The sequence below is a fragment of the Cololabis saira genome, chromosome 17 (genome assembly GCF_033807715.1).
Source record: "Cololabis saira isolate AMF1-May2022 chromosome 17, fColSai1.1, whole genome shotgun sequence".
NCBI classification, from domain to species: domain Eukaryota; kingdom Metazoa; phylum Chordata; class Actinopteri; order Beloniformes; family Belonidae; genus Cololabis; species Cololabis saira.
In genome coordinates, this window is record NC_084603.1 from 39,442,567 (window position 1) to 39,465,126 (window position 22,560).

Consider the following 22,560-nt stretch of genomic DNA (forward strand, 5'->3'; position numbering starts at 1 on the left):
CAGATTCATCTGAACACACAACTAAAACATGTCTGACCTCAGAGTTTCCAGTCTGCAGTCTGGACTCTCCAGGAAACCACACAGATGTTTCACTCCTGAATCGAGCAGGTCGTTGTCACTCAGGTCCAGATGTTTCAGATGGGAGGGGTTGGACAGAGCTGAGACCAGAGAAGAACAGCTGATCTCTGACAAGAAGCACCACTGCAATCTGAATGAAGAATAAAATATGTGAGCTGAAGCCACCAGGATGCAGGTTCCAACAGTCAGACAGAACCAGTGAAAAAGAGCTTCATCAATATTCATGACATCATGCTGCTGCTCCAATAAAGACGTAGTGACTTCAACAAACGCATGTTGTGCAGCCAAATGATTCAAGTTTCCACACAAACAAACATGTCAGGAGGAATTCTGGGACAAATGTCAACTCATTCATTTGTATGAAGAGAAAATGAAGCATTTGTTTGAATGTCAGAGACACAAAAACATGATGAACTGATGTCTTATATTTCAGGTAGTAAAACTAGTTTACAGATGAGAATTAGAAAGGTGATGGCAGCTTTATTTCACTTTTCTTACTTCAACACCTGTGTATTTATATTTAGTTTTACACTCTGAAAACCATAAAAAGACATTATTTGTTGCACCTTATGTCTTGCTGTCACCTGGATGAAATGATCTTAACAGACTTATTAAGACATGATATTAAAAATCTAGAAAGAAATGTTTTCCATGGGGAGAGTTTTATATCTGGTAAACTTGTATTTGTTGAAACGAAATGTAACGGTAGTCAAAGGAACACCAGGGGCGGAAGAGGGGCCCATATCACCCGCGTTCCCTCGTCGGCCTGGGCCGGGCTGGTCGCGGTGCCCGGGCCTGGCGGGGCTCGCCGCACAACCTGGGGGGCCTTCTGGCGGTGCTGGACCCCCCGGGGAGGGGGAAACGGTGCGTGAATGTGCGTCTTTGTCGGTAAGAATGTGGTATGAAAGGGTCCTGCCATGGAGGATTTGGGCCTCCATCGGCAAGACAACAAAATGTAATAATGTATTAATATTATTACTATACAAAGATGGGTATTAATATTATTGGTAGTATTATTATTATTATTGTTAGTATATTATATCATTATTATTATAGAAATCGGATGGGTGAATGGATGGATGAATGGGATGCCTGGGTCTGGGGCCCTCCGTTGTCGGGCCCACGCGGGTGTCGCCCTGTTGGGGGGGTTCCCTCTCTCCGGGCCCGTCTCCGGTCCCCCCTGCTGCCTCCGCAGCGGGGCGCCCATCTGGTCCTGGAGGGCCACTCTTGTTTGTGCGGGTGCTCCTGCCCGTGTCGGCTCTGTCTCTCCGGACAGGCTGGCCCCTCTCCGGGTGGGGGTCGTTGGCCTGGAGGGTGAGGGCCTCCTGGCCACGTGTCCGGCCCGGACCGGGTGGCCGGGGATTGCCTGGGTAGCGGTCCGCCGCCACGGGATCCCTGGCTGCCTCTTCCCGTGTCGTGGGGGCCCCGCCCGCGGGCCCCCTCGGCCGCCGCCAGGGGGTGGGGGGTGGGGGGGGTCCTCGCTGGCGGTGGGTTTCCTCCCACCCTCTTCTCCCCTATGTGGGGTTGCTGGTGGCCTGGGTTCCGGGTTCTTCCTTGGCAGCCCCTGGACTCTCAGGTGGCGGGGTTGCTCCCCCCCCTCTCCCACTATAGATACACTTCAGGTGGAGCTTTGATAGGATTATTACACACACACACACACACACACACACACACACACACACACACACACACACACACACACACACACACACACACACACACACACACACACACACACACACACACACACACTTTGTACAGACAGACAGACACACACACACACACACACACACACACACACACACACACACACACACACACATATACACACAAACACACACACACACACACATAGCCACACATAGAGACATATACATCGGCTCATTCACCTGCATAATGCCTCTGTAGTTTTTGGGGTTAGTTAACTTGAGACTTGGGGCGGTTGCTGCTCGTGTTTTGGCCGGTTCCGTGCCGGTTCCTTGTCTTTTTTGTTTTTTCAGTTTGTTTTTTTGCAGATTTTCAGTGCTCGACATGCGCCTCCATGTGTGTTCTCGCGTCCTGGATTAGCGCCGGATGTCACCCCCCTCCCTTCCCCCCCAAAAAAGGAAAAATAAATATATATATATATATATATATATATATATATATATATATATATATATATATATATATATATATAGATATATATATATATATATATATATAGATATATATATATATATAACGACCTATGTATGTATGTGTATGCGTATGTATTTCAGATGGGAGGGGTTGGACTTCAAAGCTGAGACCAGAGCTGCATCTCTGACAGACCACAGTTCACCAACCTGTATGAAGAATAAAAGATGTGAGCTGAAGCCACCAGGATGCAGGTTCCAACAGTCCAACAGAACCAGTGAAAAGTGAAAAAGAGCTTCATCAATAGAGCTGGGTATCATCACTGACCTCCCGATACGATAAGATTCCGATACACTAGGTCCCAAGACGATACGATTTTCGATACGATTCGATATCGATTCTAGTTACAATAACGGAATAACGTGATCCTTCCACGCGCTACGTCCGGCCAGAGAAGCCTCACCCTGTCTGGTGAAAAGAAGCTGCTCACTCCTCAAGTAAGGAAACTACATCAAGATGATCAACCATGAAACTAATCCAACCGTGGAAAACATTTGGAAAAGCTGCAGAGAAAAGGAGCTGGAGATGAAATCTGGAATACAATATGTAATCCAGGATAAATCTGGGATTTAGTTATACTTTTTTCTGAAATATGCTTTTAAACTCATATAAAAAAAATGTTTAAATGTAATACTAATAATTAATTACATAATTCCTCTATTACCTATTTAAATGTTGTAAGAAATGTATTTAGCTATTTCCCAGTTAATTCTAGTTTGTTCAGATTATTTTTTTATTTTATTATTCCAGGTTCAGACACATCTCTGGTTCTTCATTTGTTCCTGTCTGACACATTCAAATGTCGGTGGCGCAGTGGGTTAAGCAAGTGGTTCATATACTGAGGCTACAGTCCTCCTGCAGCGGTCGCAGCTTGAATCCGGCATGCGCACCTTTGTTGCATGTCATCCCCAATTTCTCTCTCTACCCCCTTCCTTTCTGCAACTTCAATAAAGGGCCACTAGAGCCCAAAAAAGTATTAAAAAAAAAGAAATCAGAAGAGGAAGTTTAAGAAACAAACTGTTGGAGGACAAAAGCAGAGAAGAAGAAACCAGAGCAGTAAGTTGTCAGTGTGGATCAGCAGATCAGCCTGATGTCTGCAGGTTAGTGTCAACACAACTTTCACATCAGATTCATCTGAACACACAACTAAAACATGTCTGACCTCAGAGTCTCCAGTCTGCAGTCTGGACTCTCCAGGAAACCACACAGATGTTTCACTCCTGAATCCTGCAGCTGGTTCCAGCTCAGGTCCAGATGTTTCAGATGGGAGGGGTTGGACTTCAGAGCTGAGACCAGAGAAGAACAGCTGATCTCTGACAACCAACAGCCCTCCAACCTGAATGAAGAAGAAACAGTTCATGACTTCTGTAACCAGGTTGAAATAAATATTTCAGAAAACATGTTTGAATAAATAAGTTCATAGTTAAACAGCTCTGAAGTTGAAATGTTAAGAAGTCCTTGACCAGCAATAATGTTTTGGTATTGTTCACTAAGTGATGTTATTAAGGTTAATGTCACTGAAAATACTGAAATGCTGAAACAAAAAGTGTGTAAAATGGAAAGGAAGTGGTACTCTTCTAAGTCTGTAGACTCTTATCGTGCATGGAAAACGTCTAGTCTATGAAAAAGCCCTTCACACAGCTAGAACAGCTCATTACTCATCGTGGATAGAGGATAATAAAAATAACCCACGTTTTCTGTTTAGCACTGTAGCCCGGCTGACAAAGAGACACAACTCTGTTGAGCCGTGCATTCCTGCAGCTCTCAGTAGTGAAGACTTTATGAGCGTCTTTAGCAGTAAAATATCAGGATCAGAGTAGAAATCAACCAGGACGACCCGATAGCCGTTGTGGACGTTTCTTAAGCTTTAGCAACTTCCTCCCTCACTTGACTCTAGACTGTTTCGATCCTATAGACCTCCCTGAGCTGAACTCACTCGTCAATAGAGCTAAATCAACCACGTGTATGTTGGACCCCATCCCGACTACTCAAAAATGTTTTCTCTCTTCAAATCAAGCAGAGATATCACGTCTCTCCGGTGTTGGTCTCACTCCACTGTTCCCGTAAAACTTGGAATCCAATTAAAATGGTATTGCTTGTGTATAAAGTCCAAAACGGCCTAACTCCACAATATTTTAAGGACCTGATAGTTCCTCATGTTCCTAACAGAGCTCTCTGTTCTCAGAGTTCAGATTTACTCGTAGTTCCTGGAGGATCCACATGTAGATCTGGAGGACAGTCTTCTGCTATCAGGAACCGTTACTATGGGAACAACTTCCAGTTTGGGTTCAGGAGGCTGACACCACCTCCACCTTTAAAAGTTAGTGTTTAGTAAACCTCTAGTTAGTGTAGGGCTGGGCGATATATCGAGTATACTCGATGTATCTCGGCTTATACTCTGTGCGATGTACAAAAAATAAAAAATACATTGTCACGCATTTGCTTTTAGCCGCAGGCATTAAATTACAGGCTTTTCTCACTCTTTTTCGTCTCGTCTCTCCTTCTCAGAGAGATAAAACAAGCGCATCTACTTCCATACGTCACATAGTCACATACTGTCGTGCGTGCATCATCATACGTCCAGCAGAAAGGTAGCGGCAGCAGGTGTCGGCACTGCTGTCCGGTCCGCCGGTCAGTTCCACCTAACTTTCCCAAACTCAGCCTGTTTGCGCCGAGCTCATCCGTGCGGTTGCCAAGCGCGACGGACTCTTTTCAAAGCAAACTGGGACGGTTTAGCAAAGACGGGAGAAGATGTTTTCTCCTCGCACAACGCGCTGATGCAGCTCCAACTATCCGGTCAGTGCGATGTGTTCGCACGCAGCCAAGCCTTTCTCTTCCAGAGCTGAGAAACGTCAACTAGTGTTGCTTAAATCTGGCTACTTGAAATCAAGCACTATCATCGAAACAAAGTCAAACAAGACTATTTGACATCATATTTCTAAAAGTAAGTGAAAGTTATGCAAAGTAAAGGAGAGGATGAAACATTGCAGTCCCTACACCTACAATTAGTCTTAATATAAAGGTGCTCTAAGGCCCTCCTGCTCAGAGCAGCTCATCCAGGTAAAACCAGGTAAAACCAGGTAAAACCAGGTACAACCAGGTACAACCAGGTAAAACCAGGTAAAACCAGGTACAACCAGGTACAACCAGGTACAACCAGGTAAAACCAGGACCAGAAGATGTTCTTAGCAGATGTTCTTCAGACGGGGAGTCAGAGAGATGCAACGTGCACTTTCTGTTTTGAAATGACACTTTTTATGTTTGTGCCACTCACTGCTTAGTAAGTATTCATTCATTCATTCATTATCTTACCCGCTTTATCCCTTGCGGGGTCACGGGGGTCTGCTGGAGCCTATCCCAGCTCATTTTAGGTGAGAGGCAGGGGTTACACCCTGGACAGGTCACCAGTCCATCACAGGGCCACATATAGACACACAAACCATGCTCACAATCACACTCACACCTACGGGCAATTTAGAATCATCAATTAACCTAATATGCATGTTTTTGGACTGTGGGAGGAAGCCGGAGTACCCGGAGAAAACCCACGCAAGCACGGGGAGAACATGCAAACTCCACACAGAAAGGCCCCTGCCGGGCCTGGGAGTCGAACCGGGGACCTTCTTGCTGTGAGGCAACAGTGCTAACCACTAAGCCACCGTGCTGCTTAGTAAGTAGTTTAATAAATACAGTTTTGGTAAATTTGACTTATTCCCCCTTTTTGCATGAAAGTTTAAAATTAGCATATATTAATGCAGTATGAACAAGAATGTTTTAATATAGAAATATAGAATCATCATACTAGTGTGATTGTATGCATCAAAGTGTTAATTTAGTGCAATATTGTGTATTGTGACATGGCCTTCTCCATCAATGCCATGGGCCCTCTCGCCTCTAATATCAGGCCCTCTGTCAGAAATCTGGGAGTGATTTTCGACAGTGCTTTTAAGTTTGAGCAGCAGGTCAGTGCAATAGTTCGTAAAAGCTTCTTCCACCTGAGAACTATTGCCAAGGCCAAAGCATAACTGCCACAGAGCGATCTGGAGAGAGTCATCCGTGCTTTCGTCACTTCACAACTGGACTACTGCAACACCCTATACACCGGCATAGACCAATCTCAACTCCGACGCCTGCAGTTAGTTCAAAACTCAGCCGCTCGACTCCTTACTTGCACAAAGAAGCGAGATCACATCACCCCGGTCATTGCAGGTTTATTCGTAGCAGGTTTATTCGTAGTTCCTAGAGTATCCAAATGTAGATTTGGAGGGCGGGCGTTCTGCTATCAGGCACCATTACTATGGAACCAACTTCCAATCTGGGTTAAGGAGGCTGACACCACCTCCACCTTTAAAACTAAACTTAAAACCTTTCTGTTTAGTAAAGCCTATAGTTAATGTTTAGTAAACCCCTAGCTGGTGTTGGTAAATCTCTAGGTAGTGTAAACTCTAGTGTGTTAGAGTCAGTAGTCATAGTTGCAGCTATAGAACAAAACTATAATAGTTAGTCTCAAATATAGCTTCGCGGTAGATAGGCTGCTATAAGCCTATGCTGCAGGGGGGCACCGACATGATCCACTGGGCGGTGTCTCTCACCTTTCTTCTCCTCTCCTCTTCCCTTCCTCTCTTCTCCATTTCCATTTTTATTTATTATACGTATCTACGTAGCTATCATTTTTGTCATCGCTCCTGTAGTTTCTTGTGCTGGCCCCCCTTTTCTTTTTCTTTTTTTTCTCTTTTGTACATGGTGCAGCATCCTCTGCTGGTGGCGAAGAGCATCTCTGAATGCACAACAGCGGAACCTGCAGCGTGGGAGTGAAAGTCAGGCGGCGGAGAGATTTGCCCGTCAAGACACCTCTCCCTGGCCCTGCCCCTTCTCAACCTTTCCCCGACCCTGAACCTAACCTGGGGCTTGCTGATTGGGCCGGAGCTTTGGGAGCTGCGTGCTGGCCTGCGGTCCCCACCCCCGGTCATCCCGTTGCTGCTTGCACCTGCCTGCTGTGCTGTTGACGTCCCCGACTGCCCAGTCTGGCCCTCGGGAGGAGGGTCCCCCCTTATGAGCCTGGTCCTGCTCAAGGTTTCTTCCCTCCTAAAGGCGAGTTTTTCCTTGCCACTGTTTGGCTTAAGGCTTTTCTCCCACCATGGGAGTTTTTACCTGCCATTGTTTATGTAATAATTGCTCGGGGGTCATGTTCTGGGTCTCTGGAAAGCGTCTGGAGACAACTTTTGTTGTATTAGACGCTATATAAATAAAATTGAATTGAATTGAATTTAATTGAATACCTGTCTGATATTCTCCACCACCACATCCCATCTAGAGCACTCCGGTCAGCCGACCAACTGTTGTTGGAAGTGCCCAGGACTAGGCTTAAAACCAGGGGGGACAGAGCCTTCGCTGTGGCCCCCAGACTCTGGAACTCCCTCCCCCTACACATCCGCGCGGCCCAGTCTTTAAATATTTTGAAATCTCAGTTAAAGACCCACCTTTTTTCCCTTGCTTTTAATTAGTGTCTTTTTATATTGCCTTATCCAGATTTTGTCTTTTAGCCCTTTTCTTTTCTTATATCTCTTAAAAAATGTCCCTTTTTTTTATGTCTTCACTTTTAGCATTTAAGCACTTTCTGTGAAGCACTTTGGTTGCGGCTTAGTGTGCTATACAAATAAAATTTGATTTGATTTGATTTGATACAGACTAGATTTTATAAATTGGTGAGACCTCCAAGTTTCTTGTACAAAAGTCAATACTGGATCCTTAAAGGGTACTGGCCTTCCCGACTGAGTAAGAAAAGCTTCCAAGGAAGTTGGAGCCTCTAGGTCTACTTCAATTTTAACCCAGGGTGGCACCTGTTCGGGAGAATTATTCATCCTGGATAACTGGGAGAGTGAATACGCATATTGATACCAGTCTATTTTACCAAACCCTAACCCAAAACACATGCGTTAAATCAGCAGGAGTGTTTGAGGTTAGTTAGTCGCAGTAGCTTAGCTCGGACTGTGATTGGATCTCGAGATTTGGGACGATTGTGTCATGGTTCGGTTTGCTGAGGACCCAAATGCACGAGAGCAGGAGCCAGGAGTTGCAAAAAACAAGGATTTATTTACAAAAAACAAACTAAAGCGCTGCAGAGCAGGATCGGAACAAACTAAAAAGGGATCAAAAAACTTGAGGAGCAAAACGTGGTAGGAAACATGGGGAACAAACAGTACGGTCCGACAGGGAACAAAGGAATGACAAGACCAGATATACTGAGGGGATAACGAGACATGACGAGACACAGGTGCAGACACAATCAGGGCAGATGGAACACAGGCGGGCAAGACAGAAACTGAGAGCTGGGGGGAATGTCAACCTTGACAGATTGCTGCTCGTGTTTCTGTCGGTTCTGTGTCGGTCTCGTGTTTCGTTTGTGGTTTTTGTTGCAGATTTCTAATGCTCGACGTGTGCCTCCATGTGTTCTTGCTTCCTGGTTTGGCAGCGGATGTCACCCCCCCCAAAAAAACAAACAGAAAAACACACTGGGTTTGTATGTGTATATATATATGTATGTGTATGCGTATGTATGCGTATATATATATTAAATATAGTAACAATGCACATATATATGCCTTAGAATTTTAACAGCATGGTATTAACCATTAATATGTGTGCAGACAAGGTAAAAAAAAATAAAAAATCAGCAGGAGTGTTTCGGCACCTGTCACAACTCGCATCTGTGTTAGAATATATTTTAGCCAATCTTTGGAAAAATGCATGCGATGTAGGATCTTGAATTGTATTATGTTTAATTTTGCACAGGACTTGCTGTCATTTACTCTTAATAGAGCGCTTTCCCAAAAGTCCTCCTGCAAGTCCTTCCCTAATTCATTCTCCCAATCTGCCCTGATTTTCATTAGGGTTGTGTTTTTAAAGGAGGTTATACTGTCACTTATTCCTGAGATAAGTCTTTTAGGGTCAAATGCATAGATTAACAAATCATCCGTGTAGAGATACTCTTTCCTCCCCCCCTATGGATCAGTCTTGTTTTTGTCATCGATGACGATGACGAAATTATTTCGTTGACGCACCTTTTTTTCATGATGATAACGAGACGGTGACGAGCTTAACGAGGCTGATGACTAAAACATGACGAGACGTGTTTGAGTTTTCGTTGACCAGACAAGACTAGATGAAAATGTTAGTGGGTCAGACGTTCAAAATGCATGACATTTCTGCCTGCCTTTGACATGTCTGTCAAAAATGTAAAAATATCAGCGCTGCAACCTCTCCTGGTTTGGTCACCTGGCATCACCTGCAGCACCTGAACGCAACACGGCTGCGTCACAGTCACACAGTCCGGTAGGATGACGGACCTGGCAGCAGCAGTGAAATGACAAGATGATATATGGAGATATTTTCAATATAATCAAGCAGAAAGAAAATAGAATGCATCTTAGAGGGAGACGGTGATAAATGTGGCCACAAACTAGGTGGAAAGAATCCCACTAATCTCAAAACCTGACCGCACCTGAAGACTCACCACGCTGATATTTTTTCCGACGGTAAGTTACACCAAGTCCTGTTAACATATCATACAATGTTACTCAACAATCGGCTTGTGATCAATTTCATATGATCAATTGCTGACTTCAGTCTAAATTAGCTTGGTTGCGCTGCTAACCCAGGCTGAAGTTAGTTTAGTAGCTTCTGTGTGTGTTAAGGCTGATTTATGGTTCCGCGTTACACCAACGCAGAGCCTACGCCGTAGTTCTGCGTCGATTTAAAACTATCACATATAGAAATGTCTAAAATGTGACTAAAACTAATAAGCATTTTCGTCCAAAAGACTAAGATTAAATCTAAAATGGCTGCCAAAAACAACACTGCTATGGATTCCAATAATTGTTGGCAAAGCTTTGAGTGTAATAGACAAGGGCTCTATAGGTAAGTGTTTGCGTATGTGTGAGAGCATAAAAAGGGAGCTCTCGCAGGAAAAGGCTCATTTGAGGGGAAAGAAGGAGTGGAAAACAGATTCATATGTAAGCGTGATCATAAAAACAGAGATGTTTTTCTAAATAGGGAGAGCGTTGGTATCTGAGTCCCGAAGATGAAAGGCCGTTTTGTCAAGCCTCCGGTGTGGAGTAAGATATGACACTTACAGGTGGGAGATTGAAAGACTGGGGGTGTGGTCTTCCAAACCCTCGAGAATAAAAGAAGGAGCTCTGAGAAGGGTTTCGTCGGTATTCGAATGCTTGCTCTCCTGTAATGGTACAGTTGTATTCTTACAATAAACCTTTGCAGTATTGAACGGACCACCAGCTGACCTGACTCTTAGTGTTTTTATTCAGTCCAATTGGTAAAGGTGTTATACTTATAGAAACTTAGTTTACGTAGAAGGACCAAAACTCTCCACTACAGTATCCAGTTTTTCTCCACATTGTATGCCGTGATCACAAAGTCAATTTGTTTAGTTCGTTTGATTCCTGGCAGACAGATTCCTCCGTTTTCACCCATGCTGAAAGGTACCGGTCTTCAACCGTCATCAGGGACCTCTGTTGCCTCCCGGCTGCTGAGGAACCGCTTCACCTCAGCAGGGTTTGGGAACCGATGTCGCTGCCCGTCCAGTGTGAAGGTCAGAATCGCAGCATAACGCAGTGAATACTCAATATTGCGTTGTTGTGGCCTCACCTCATCATATTTCCTGTGTGTTTCCTGTATCTCCTGGGCGTAGTCTTGGAAAAAGCGGGTCCTCATGTCCCTCCAAGTGATCCGTTTTTTTTTTCCACCTAAGCTTTGTCCCACAGAGAGCGGACGATGATTTGCCTCGGTGTTGAGTCGTCAGCAGGTGCAGCGCCCACGCCGTGGATTCTGGCTCATAACAAGCATCGACTTCCACATCCAACGCCTCATTCAACCATTTTCAAACATCCTTCCCAATCGCGGCCCTCTCTGATAACAGAGATGCTGATGTTCTGGCGTTGGGAAAATCCCTCCAGTGCAGTCAGTTTGTCCTGTAGCCGCTGGTTCTGCTTCCCGAGGTTCTTCAGAACTGGGTCAGCCTCCTCATCTTCCAACCTGGAGATTCTCGCTTCGGCTTCCTACCACTCAGGTTGTTAACAGTTTCGTTCAGAGACTCGATACCATTTTTCACCTCTTTCATGTCTTTAGCCAGGAACTCTAGGACAGTTCGGAGGCTGGTCAACTCAGCCGCCACGTTCTTTTCCGGCGGCCTCTTGGATGTAACAGGTGTCTCCGCCATTTCTGACCGTGGCGTTACCAGGGAGTCCTGTACTGGCCTCCCTTGAGAATGAATAGGCTGGTTGTGAGTAAAATAATGACTCTTCTGACTTATCTCACCTCCCAAAAATGTCCGATATCAAAATGCAATCAGAACTTAAACTAAAATTTTAGGAGGATTTGAGGAAAGAGCAAGCTCCGTCTTCACCTACAAGGCCATCTTGGGCGAGGGTACCACATGACTCCCATTCTCCATCCATCCATCCATCTTCTTCCGCTTATCCGTTCCCGGGTCGCGGGGGCAGCAGTCTCAACAGAGATGCCCAGACTTCCTTCACCCCAGACACTTCCTCCAGCTCTTCCTCCAGCTCTTCCTCCATCTCTTCCTCCAGCTCTTCCAAGGGGAGTCCGAGACGTTCCCAGGCCAGCCGAGAGACATAGTCTCTCCAGCGTGTCCTGGGTCTTCCCCGGGGTCTCCTCCCGGAGGGACATGCCTGGAACACCTCCCTAGGGAGGAGGGACATGCCTGGAACACCTCCCTAGGGAGGAGGGACATGCCTGGAACACCTCCCTAGGGAGGAGGGACATGCCTGGAACACCTCCCTAGGGAGGCGTCCAGGAAGATCCGGTACAGATGTCCAAGCCACCTCAGCTGACTCCTCTCAATGTGAAGGAGCAGCGGCTCGACTCCGAGCTCCTCCCGGGTGACCGAACCCTCACCCTATCTCTAAGGGAGCGTCCAGCCACCCTGCGGAGGAAACTCATCTCTAAGGGAGCGTCGAGTCACCCTGCGGAGGAAACTCATCTCGGCCGCTTGTATCCGCGATCTTGTCCTTTCGGTCACTACCCAAAGTTCATGACCATAGGTGAGGGTAGGTGCGTAGATTGACTGGTAAATCGAGAGCTTCACCTTTCGACTCAGCTCCTTCTTCACCACGACGGTCCGGTACACCAACCGCATAACTGCGGACGCTGCACCGATCCGTCTGTCAATCTCCCGCTCCATCGTTCCCTCACTCGTGAACAAGATCCCGAGATACTTGAACTCCTCCACCTGAGGCAGGACTTCTCCACCCACTCCCATTCTGAATGTTTTTATCATAGTAGTTCATGCAAATTGGCAGTAATTTAAGGTTTAATGGTTTAAAGAGTGAAAAGTAAGTTCAGAGACATTGAATTACTTCAAGTCCCTCACTGTGAAAGACTATATTAGTTAAAGGTGAACGATCGCTTGCACATCAGGTCAATTCTGTTGACTTTATTGAAGGAACCCCAAGTTCTCTGAAGGTTCAACGAACTCAGGTCAGCACCTCGTTATGGTCACATCCACTGGAGAGGCGCTACACTTCCACTCAGACTGCACTTTAAACTTCAACTCCAACTTTTATACTTTAAACATCATCACACATCTCTTCCAGGAGAAGGGATAAATAAACTTCTGGACATGTTTCATTAAATCAATTATTCTATATTGACCTCTAAAGGGAACTGATGGTTGGAGCAGAAAGAGTCAGTGTTACAGAGTCACTAGAAAGAGTCTTTCTAGAAGAGTCCAGGGGCCTTATGTACTAAGAGTGCGGCGCACAAAAAACGTGCGTACGCCACTTTCAACGCTCACGGTCGGATGTACAAAGAATGACGTGAACGTAGAAAGCTGCGGTCCGTCACTCACACATCAAGGCTTTTGTACGCACTTTTCTGAGGTTCTGTCCGTTGGCGACACTCACTGGTGATGGAGTGAAGTGCAGAATATGAGGAAACTTAACGTCAACAATAATACAATATTCACGACCACGTGAATCCCCACATCACCAGATAAGTTACGCAAGAGTGGAGCTGCAACAATCTCACAATCAACCACATGATCTGAACAAACAACTAAAGGAGCTCAACGATGGAACCTGCAAATCCTGATGGAGCTTTGGCTCCGTTAGAGGAACCTGCTGATGGCAGGATCAGGAGCGAGTCTTCAGGGACCAAACTGACCTGCTGGTCCAGGACTAAGACTGAATCATCAGCTGGTTCAGGTACCAAGAGGATCCTTCTGGATCTCTGCCTGAACTGGACCAGCTGCTCCGGTTCAGACCAACATGATGCTTCAGCTGGAGCTGCTACAGGTCGGACACCTGTCTGTCGTCATGACAACCGTATGGGAGGACTACTGGAGATAAAAGCCAGATCCTAAACATCTCATAACTGTGTCTGGACAGAAATACATTAAAATTAATTTTGAAGCAAAAACCGGTGTTGTGCCAAAAAGGGATTGCCTGCCAGAATCTGATTTCTTCTGATTTGTGGCCGCGGGAGCGCGCACAGCAGCCCGTTGAGCGAGAGCGCTAAACCGTCAGATTTCAGATTATGAAGCTCAAGAATGAGATCAAGTCATATTTAGGCAGAAACAACCTTTCATTAACTGTATTTGGCCTTCAATCAATTTTTGGCAGGTAAAAACACCCATTTCCAGGGGAGAAATCAGATTCTGGCAGGAAATCACTTTTTGGATCTAGACCGGTCTCTCCTCCTGCAGATGCAACACTCCGAGTTACAGCAATTTTGCTCTTTATTTCTCACGTTTGCACCTCGATAATCCCGTCGGCACAAATTGTCTTTATTTCTGCAGAGGAATCAGATCGTAATGCTTCATGTTTTAAATATAAATGTATTTTGTTCACATTGTTATACTTATGAGAGAGGTGATCGCGGACATCCATAATGTGTAAGACTCAATAAACGTGTACATTGGTCTTAATCCGTTAGTATATAATATGCATGACAATAAAGCGGAACAAGGAGCCGTTTTTCATCCACCAAAAATTCTGGTGTCGGTTCTTAAAATACAAACAAGAAAAGCAGAGTGTAATGATGCACTAACGCTGCACATAAACATTCACAAACCCGTACGATCATAATAAAACCACAACTCTTCACGGAACGCAACGCAACGCAAAGCAAAGAACACCATAATGTAGTGTCAAACTGAATCCCAGAAGGGCCGGTGTCCTGCATGTTTTAGATGTTTCACTGCTTTGACACACCTGATTCTAATTAATCATCGTCACCAACTTGTCATCAAAGTCTGGATAGTTCTGTTGATGACACAGTCACTTGTATCATGGTGCAATGAAGCAGAGAAACATCTAAAACCTGCAGGGACACCGGCCCTCGAGGACTGGAGTCCGACACCCAGCTCAGAGCCGATGTTTTCTTTTTTTATTTGTTTTACCTGTTTTTGCACATTTCTTGTTAGGATGAACGGTTTTTAATGGATAATTATCTTCATATCATATTCAAACATATTTGAGGGAGGAGACAAGGCGGAGTGTTGTGCTCCCGCATGTGCGCTCAAATCCACGCTGATTGGGATGTACAGAGAAACCTGCGTGGATTTGGGCGAACGCACAGCTTTGTACATATGAATTTTTGCGGTCTTGTTAATTCCACGCACGGATTCACGTTGAAATCCACGCACTCTTAGTACATGAGGCCCCAGGTGTGTTCAGGAATGATCTCCTGCAGCCGTCTATATGACAGAGAACCTGAACACGTCTCTGACTGAACACACTCCTTAGTTTCATCTGTGTTTGTGGAGGATCTGTTTGGACGGACTTTTCAAAGCATCTACGATACGAGAAGGTCTGCTGAGCTCACAGTGAGCACAGGAACCCCGCAGGGCTGCTGCCTCAGCCCACAAATCTTCTCCCTCCACACCAGGGGTGTCCGAAGTTGGTCCTCGAGGGCCGGTGTCCTGCGTGTTTTAGATGTGTCCCTTTTTTTATCAAACCGTGATACTAGGAGCTTGGTCATCAACAGAACTATACAGACTTTGATGACAAGGTGGTGACGACCGTTAATTAGAATCAGGTGTGTTGATGCAGGGAAACAACTAAAACATGCAGGACACCGGCCCTCGAGGACCGACTTTGGACACCCCTGCTCTACACATATGACTGTACCTCCAACCACGACAATAACATCACCATTAAGGATGCTGACGACACCACTATCCTTGGCCTGATTACAGGGAAGGACGAGTCATCGCCCGTGTCCTCCTGTTTAAGTTCTGGTTTGACCTTCCTGTTTCCCATCTGCCCTGATTGTCTGCACCTGTGTCTCGTTAACCCTTCTGTATATCTAGTCTTGTCTTTCCCCTTCTACCTGCTGGACCGTACTGTTTCCTCCCTCTGTGTTTCTCCCAAGCCCGGTTTTGTAGTTTTGATCCTCGTGTGAAGCTCTAGTTTTTTTGTATTCAGCAAAGCAGCGCTTTTTGTTAGTTTAAAATAAATCATCATTTTTGGAACTCCTGCCTCCTGCTCTCTCCTACATCTGGGTCCGAACAACAACCGTTTCCTAACAGAACGGACCAGCCAGCATGGAGCCAGCCGGAGAAAGTTTGGATCTGTGGGAGTTCTTTTACTAACAGTTACATCTTTGGGGGATGATAACTGGATAAATGTGGAAACATCTCCAGTGGACTGACCTCAGAGTCTCCAGTCTACAGTTTGGACTCTCCAGTCCCCCAGACAGAAGCTTCACTCCTGAATCCTGTAGGTTCTGGTTCTGACTCAGGTCCAGTTCTGTCAGATGGGAGGGGTTGGACTTCAGAGCGGACGCAACAACTTCACAGTGAGTCTCTGAGAGTCCACAACCAACAAATCTGTGATGAGAGAAAATATGATGTCAGTTGTAATAAAGTCTGATTTAAAGCCAGACTGACCCACAGGAGTTACAGGACGGTGCAGGAGATCACAGAACCAGATTACCAGAATTAAAGTCACGTACCAAGTACACACGTGTCCACATGAAACTTTTGTAGGTTTACAACTCTGAGCCGTTTAAACTTGTAAACTTCTTCAATAATCTCAATGAAAATGTTTAATCTGATGAGTTCTCTGTAAAACTGGCCTTATGTTCACATCAACAAAACTCCCCGTGGTTCTGATGTTTCATCTTTCCCGGTTATATAGATTAATCTCTGAGCAGCAAAAACATCAACTAGATCAAGTGTTTGAAACATTAACCTCTGGTTGAGGTGACCCAGAATACAACAAACACATTTGACTTCAAAAGTTTTCATTTTCAAGATCAAAACAAGATTTGAAGAACTGAACTGCTAATTTACACTAACTGATGGTGTTATTGATCCATCTGGACTCACCGAGCCTTTCTGCAGTTCCTCACAGCTGATATCAGTCTCCGTCGACCCCATGTTGTTGTCTTGTACTTGTCCAGGTCCAACTCATCCAGAACCTCCTCCGACATCTGCAGCATGTAGGCCAGAGCTGAACACTGGAACTCAGAGAGTTCCTCCTCTGATCTGTTCTCTGACTTCAGGAACTCTTGGATCTGCTGATGAAGTGAGAGGTCGTTCATCTCCATCAGACACTGGAAGATGTTGATGCTTCTGTCAGGAGAGATTCTGTCAGTGTTCATCTTCTTCAGGTTGTAGATGACTCTTTCGATGGTTTCTGGACGGTTCTTCCTCAGGTCCAGCAGACCTCCTAACAGTCTCTGGTTGGACTCCACAGAAAGACCATGAAGGAAGCGGACAAACAGGTCCAGGTGGCCATTTTTACTCTCCAGGGATTTCTGCATGACTCTCTTCAGGAAGTCATCCACAGTTGAGTATCTGTAGTCTTCTCCCAGGAAGTTCTCCAGCACATCTGTGTTTCTGGTGAAGTAACAGTGGAGCACGTAGACTGCAGCCAGGAACTCCTGGATGCTCAGTTGAACAAAGCAGTAGACGGGTTTCTGGAAGATCTCACACTCTCTCCTGAAGATCTGGGTACAAACTCCTGAGTACACCGAGGCCTCTGGGACATCAAGACCACACTGCTCCAGGTCTTCTTGGTAGAACATGATGTTTCCTTTCTCCAGATGTTCAAACGCCAGCCTCCCCAGCTTCAGGAGAAGGTCCCTGTCGGCCTCCGTCAGCTCCTGTGGACTCGTCTCATGTCCCTCCTGGTACTTGTTCCTCTTCCTCTTGGTCTGGACCACCAGGAAGTGGGAGAACATGTCAGTCAGGGTCTTGGGCAGCTCTCCTCTCTGCTCCGTGGTCAACATGTGGTCCAGAACTGTAGCAGTGATCCAGCAGAAGACCGGGAGTTTACACATGATGTGGAGGGTTCTGGATGTCTTCATGTGGGAGACGATGCTGCTGGACCGCTCTTCATCCCTGAACCTCCTCCTGAAGTAATGCTCCTTCTGGCCGTCGGTGAAGCCTCGTACTTCTGTCACCCTGTCCACGTGTTTGTGAGGGATCTGATGGGCTACTGCAGGTCTGGAAGTGATCCAGATGAGAGCTGAGGGAAGCAGGTTCCCCTGGATGAGGTTGGTCAGCAGCACGTTGACCGATGAGCTCTGTGTGACGTCAGACACGACCGGACCGTTGTTGAAGTCAAGGGAACGTCTGCTTTCATCCAGGCCGTCAAGGATGAACAACGGTTTCCCGGCAGCCAGCTGCTCTGCTGTGAGCATTTGGAACGATGGATGGAAAATCTGGATCAGCCTGAGAAGACTGAGCTGCTCATCTCTGATCAGGTTCAGCTCCCTGAACGAGAGCAGAATCACCACGGTGACGTCTTGGTTCTCCAAGCCCTCGGCCCAGTCCAGAGAGAACTTCTGAACCGAGAAGGTTTTCCCAACGCCAGCGACGCCGTTGGTCAGAACCACTCTGATGGCTCCACGTTGGTCAGGTATGGCCTTAAAGATGTCCTGGCACCTGATTGGAGTGACATGGAGGCTCTTCATCCTGGAAGCTGTCTCCAGCTGCCTCACCTCATGTTGGGTATCTACCTCTTCACTCAGTCCCTCTGTGATGAAGAGCTCTGTGTAGATCCTGTTGAGGAGTGTTCTACTTCCTGTTTCATCAATTCCTTCAGTCACATGTTCACATCTCCTCCTCAGACTGGTCTTGTGTTTATCTCGGACCTCCTGCAGACCAGCATCTGCTGAAAGACAAGAAGAACTCTGAAACTACAGAACAAAAGTCTTTCCAGTTGTCAGAAATGATTCCATCAGCAGACAGAAGTTCAGTCTTACCTGGTACAGTTCTGCTCTGACTGGACAGCTGCTCCTCCACACCAACTCCTCTCCTCTTCCTCCCTCTGTGAACACATGTCTTCATCACTAAAGTAATTTCTGACTGTTGTAGAAAAACATCCAGATGAGTCAACAGTGTCCAGAAGCTCAGGTGGTCTCAGAGAGTAAAAGTCTGGCTGCTTTTCTGTTTGAATTCAGCCTCCAGACGGGAATAAAACTGATGCTTCTGGAAGACATGGCAGACATCAACACGTGCGTCTCCATAGTGCCTTCCATGGCTATTATTTTCTCCGTCAATAGTGTTACCGTGGCAATGCTAGACGGCAAAAAGCAGAGAAAATGGCAAAAATTTGCTCGGCCGTACTTTATCGCAGAGACATCATTCAAAAGTTCAAAGACTCTTTAGATATTATTTTTGAGTTTGTACATTCCTCCCCTTTAATCAATAAAGAAGAAACTGCAGATTTTCCATTTCTTGGTTTTTTCAAGCCTCATAATGGATGGATTTTCCATCTTCTGCCCACTTGGACCGTGATCTGACAAAAGCACCTGGGTCTTTGTTAAGTTACAACTGGTCTGATTGAGTATTTGAGATTCCTACTTTATCTTCTTCCCACCGATTCTGACTAGAGTAATAATTGAGCAATGTTTTAATCGGTTCACCAAAAGCAACAGAGAGTTTTCTTATTGCAAATTGTAGATATTCCCATTTTTGTATTTGGGAAAGGTTGGTACTATTATTAATGTCTAATATCAATTCTTTGAGTTTCATTCTTTAAGAGGGATGTGTTGGGCCACCGCCCATGTGATTATGAAGTCATGTGTGATTATGAATTCATGTGTGATTATGGACTCATGGGGGATTATGAATTTATATTTTTAAAGTTTAGAGTTTTAAAAGTTTAAAGCAAAAAATCATTCGCTACCGGATAACATTCAGAAATTATTTATTGGGAGGGAAGGGGGTTATAATTTAAGGGGAAACCTAAACTTCAAATCTTTATTTGTGCGTACAACAAATATAAGTTTTTGTGTATCAGTTTGTGGAATCAGACTGGGGAATGATTTGAATTTGGAGTTAAAAGAATGTACAAACAAAACAATTTAAGAAGAAATATAAAGACATAGTTTATTTGAGGTATAAAAGTGAAGACTGTGTTTAAAGATCAGCAGCTGTGTGTGTTTTGCTATTTCGTCATGTTGTCTTTGTATGTGTGTATATATATACTTATTATATCTATATCATAGTTACATTTATATTCAATTTCATTTCAATTCAATTTTATTTATATAGCGTCTAATACAACAAAAGTTGTCTCTAGACGCTTTCCAGAGACCCAGAACATAAACCGCCGAGCAATTATTACATAAACAATGGCAGGTAAAAACTCCCCTAGTGGGAGAAAAACCTTAAGCCAAACAATGGCAAGGAAAAACTCCCCTTTAGGAGGGAAGAAACCTTGAGCAGGACCAGGCTCATAAGGGGGGACCCTCCTGCCGAAGGCCAGACTGGGGGTCGGGGATCATAGTCATATTATATTTATATCATAGTTACTGTATATTATATTTATGATAGAGCTTACATTTGGTATTAAACAGGTTATTTTTGTAAAAATGATGTATATTTATTTTAGTGTATAGTATAAAACGTAAATACAGGCTTATAATTTATGTTTAGTTGTGGAAAGGGGGTGGGATTAAATAAGTTTATACTTCCTCCCGCTCCTTTTCGAACATGCAACTGAAATATGTTTTTTGATGTGTTTTTTTTTCTTTATGTGAATGCCCACCTGTATTTGTTTCTCTTATCTTTTTTTCTTGTTTTTTTTTTATATACACGTTCGCAATAAATAAAAACGAACGAACGAACGAATATGAACTCACATGAAATGTGTGATTATGTGAACAGTCAGGCTTTGACCAGCTCAAGGCCCGGTTTCGGCCTTCGACTGAGACCAGGACTAAAGTTTTACGACACCGTGGTGGCCACATGGCTTGGAACAACGGAAAAACCCCATGGACACGAAGCTCAGCCAGGATTTGCATATGTGGCCCCTTGGTGATAAGGGACCACACTCTGATTGGAGAAGGACCCCAAGTGGCAGGAAGGAGCATTGACTTCCTGGGCGCAGCGATAAAAGAGCAAGGCCCCCCTCTCTCTGCCTCTTGCCTCTCTTCTCTGCTTTTTCCTCTCCTCTCCCCTACAGGTCTCGGCAGCGACCATCCAAGGACCGACCTTTCATGACCGAAGGAGCGTCCGTTTTTCAGCGCTGCACGAGTGACCCACAAGGTTCTGAGCCCAGAAAGCCGAACCGGGACCCTGCATTGCCTCGACGTGAACGCCTTCGGACCGACCCGAAGTTGAAGGAAGCCAAGTGCTGTGCCCAGCTGCTGTCCCCTCATCCGCAGCACGGATAACAGGAGGGAGTGAGAGCTGCTTTATCAGGACCCCCTGCTAAGCGTAACCACCCAGCTGTTCCCCAAGCAACGCTGACCGGCCACGCAACCCACTCTTCTTCCGTCATAAAGATTCACGTAAGAGGCTGTTGCGTCTGGGCAGAAAACTTAGAAACATATTTTAAAAGTTAGTTTACGCTGTGAGCTGGACTGCTGATCCCGTCATAGTTGTGTTTATTAACTTAAGTGTTTTTGTTTATCTTTTTATTTGTCTACTGCTGCATCCACATTGCTGGATCGTGTTGACATGTTCCTTCATAACAGAAAAAGCCCTTCCTCATTTCCCAGTCGAATTAACGACAATCTGGCAAACTAGAAGGTGGAAATGGGCCGGTATATGAGGGGAACTGCTGATGAGGGAAACCAGGTGTGGAGCTGGGTGGGGAAGCACAGTTGAAGGGAATTAGTGGATTTCTGGCTGATTAGGGTGGCAGGATCTGGAAAAACAGGGGAGTGAGTTAAACAGTAAAAAAACCTATCCTACACTGTGAAACTGTGACAGAACCCCCCCCTCAAGGGACAGATTCCAGATGTCCCAAAACCCCCCACCCAGGGCAGGAGGAGGGGGTCCGGAGGAGGGCCCCGGCCAACACATGGCCAAAGCTCCGGGGGCCGTCCTCGGTGCCGGGCAGACCGGCGAGGCAGTTCGGGGGGTCGCCGTTGGGGCGTAACAGGCGGGTCAGGGGGTCGGTCTGGGGGCTTGGCAGGCGGGTCAGGGGGTCGGTCTGGGGGCTTGGCAGGCCGGTCCGGGGGTCGGTCTGGGGGCTTGGCAGGCCGGTCCGGGGGTCGGTCTGGGACTGCGGCAGGCTGGGCAGGTCCATCCAGGATCGCCACAGGAACCGGGGCAGACAGGATGCGGGGCACCGGAACCGGGGCAGACAGGATGCGGGGAGCCGGAACAGGGGCAGACAGGATGCGGGGAGCCGGAACAGGGGCAGACAGGATGCGGGGAGCCGGAACAGGGGCAGACAGGATGCGGGGAGCCGGAACAGGGGCAGACAGGATACGGGGAGCCGGAACAGGGGCAGACAGGATGCGGGGAGCCGGAACAGGGGCAGACAGGATGCGGGGAGCCGGAACAGGGGCAGACAGGATGCGGGGAGCCGGAACAGGGGCAGACTGGGGCTAGGGCTGACGCCTTCGTCGTTGCCTCCCCTGAGCCTGCAGGCTCCTGGGCCCACCCAGAGCCAGGCGTGTTCCCCAGAAAGGGGGAAGGGACTGGGGTGGGTCTGGGACCACCTCCGGAACAGCAACAGGCCGGAACTGGGGGCATGTCCCCGTCACCGTACGGTGGTAGAACGCCACTTGGTCCCCATAAAAAAAATCCCACAAATCCTCTTCCTTAAGTGGTAGGTCCATGTTGGCTGGGTTCAGTCTTTGGGCCAGATTGTACTGTCACGGCTCAGACAAGACAGAGAACCCAAATGCACAACACCAGGCAGGATCAGAGTCCAAGAGGCTTTAATCTTTGTCAAAAGGCAGGCAGGGGTCAAACCGGGTAGTCAGGCAGATCAGGCAAACAAAACCAAAACGGGCAGGCAAAAATCCATAAACCAAGAATCAGGCAGGGTCAAAGACAGGCAGGCAGGCAGAAACAGA

At 46.3% G+C, this 22,560-nt stretch overlaps 1 protein-coding gene across 7 annotated transcripts in view; it reads right to left on the bottom strand.

The window, feature by feature from the left end:
- LOC133463660 (NACHT, LRR and PYD domains-containing protein 14-like) overlaps positions 1 to 22,560 on the bottom strand; it is a 38,067-nt gene that overhangs the window by 4,230 nt on the left and 11,277 nt on the right. For 5 of the 7 annotated variants that reach the window (XM_061745330.1, XM_061745325.1, XM_061745328.1 and 2 more), the window contains 5 exons: positions 18,505 to 18,569; positions 16,622 to 18,413; positions 15,944 to 16,120; positions 3,419 to 3,592; positions 38 to 208 (listed from right to left, as the gene is read on the bottom strand). In XM_061745330.1, coding sequence (XP_061601314.1) covers positions 38 to 208; positions 3,419 to 3,592; positions 15,944 to 16,120; positions 16,622 to 18,413; positions 18,505 to 18,569 — 2,379 coding nt within the window. The remainder of the gene's footprint in view (positions 1 to 37; positions 209 to 3,418; positions 3,593 to 15,943; positions 16,121 to 16,621; positions 18,414 to 18,504; positions 18,570 to 22,560) is intronic. The other 2 variants (XM_061745332.1, XM_061745329.1) reach the window with 1 other exon arrangement.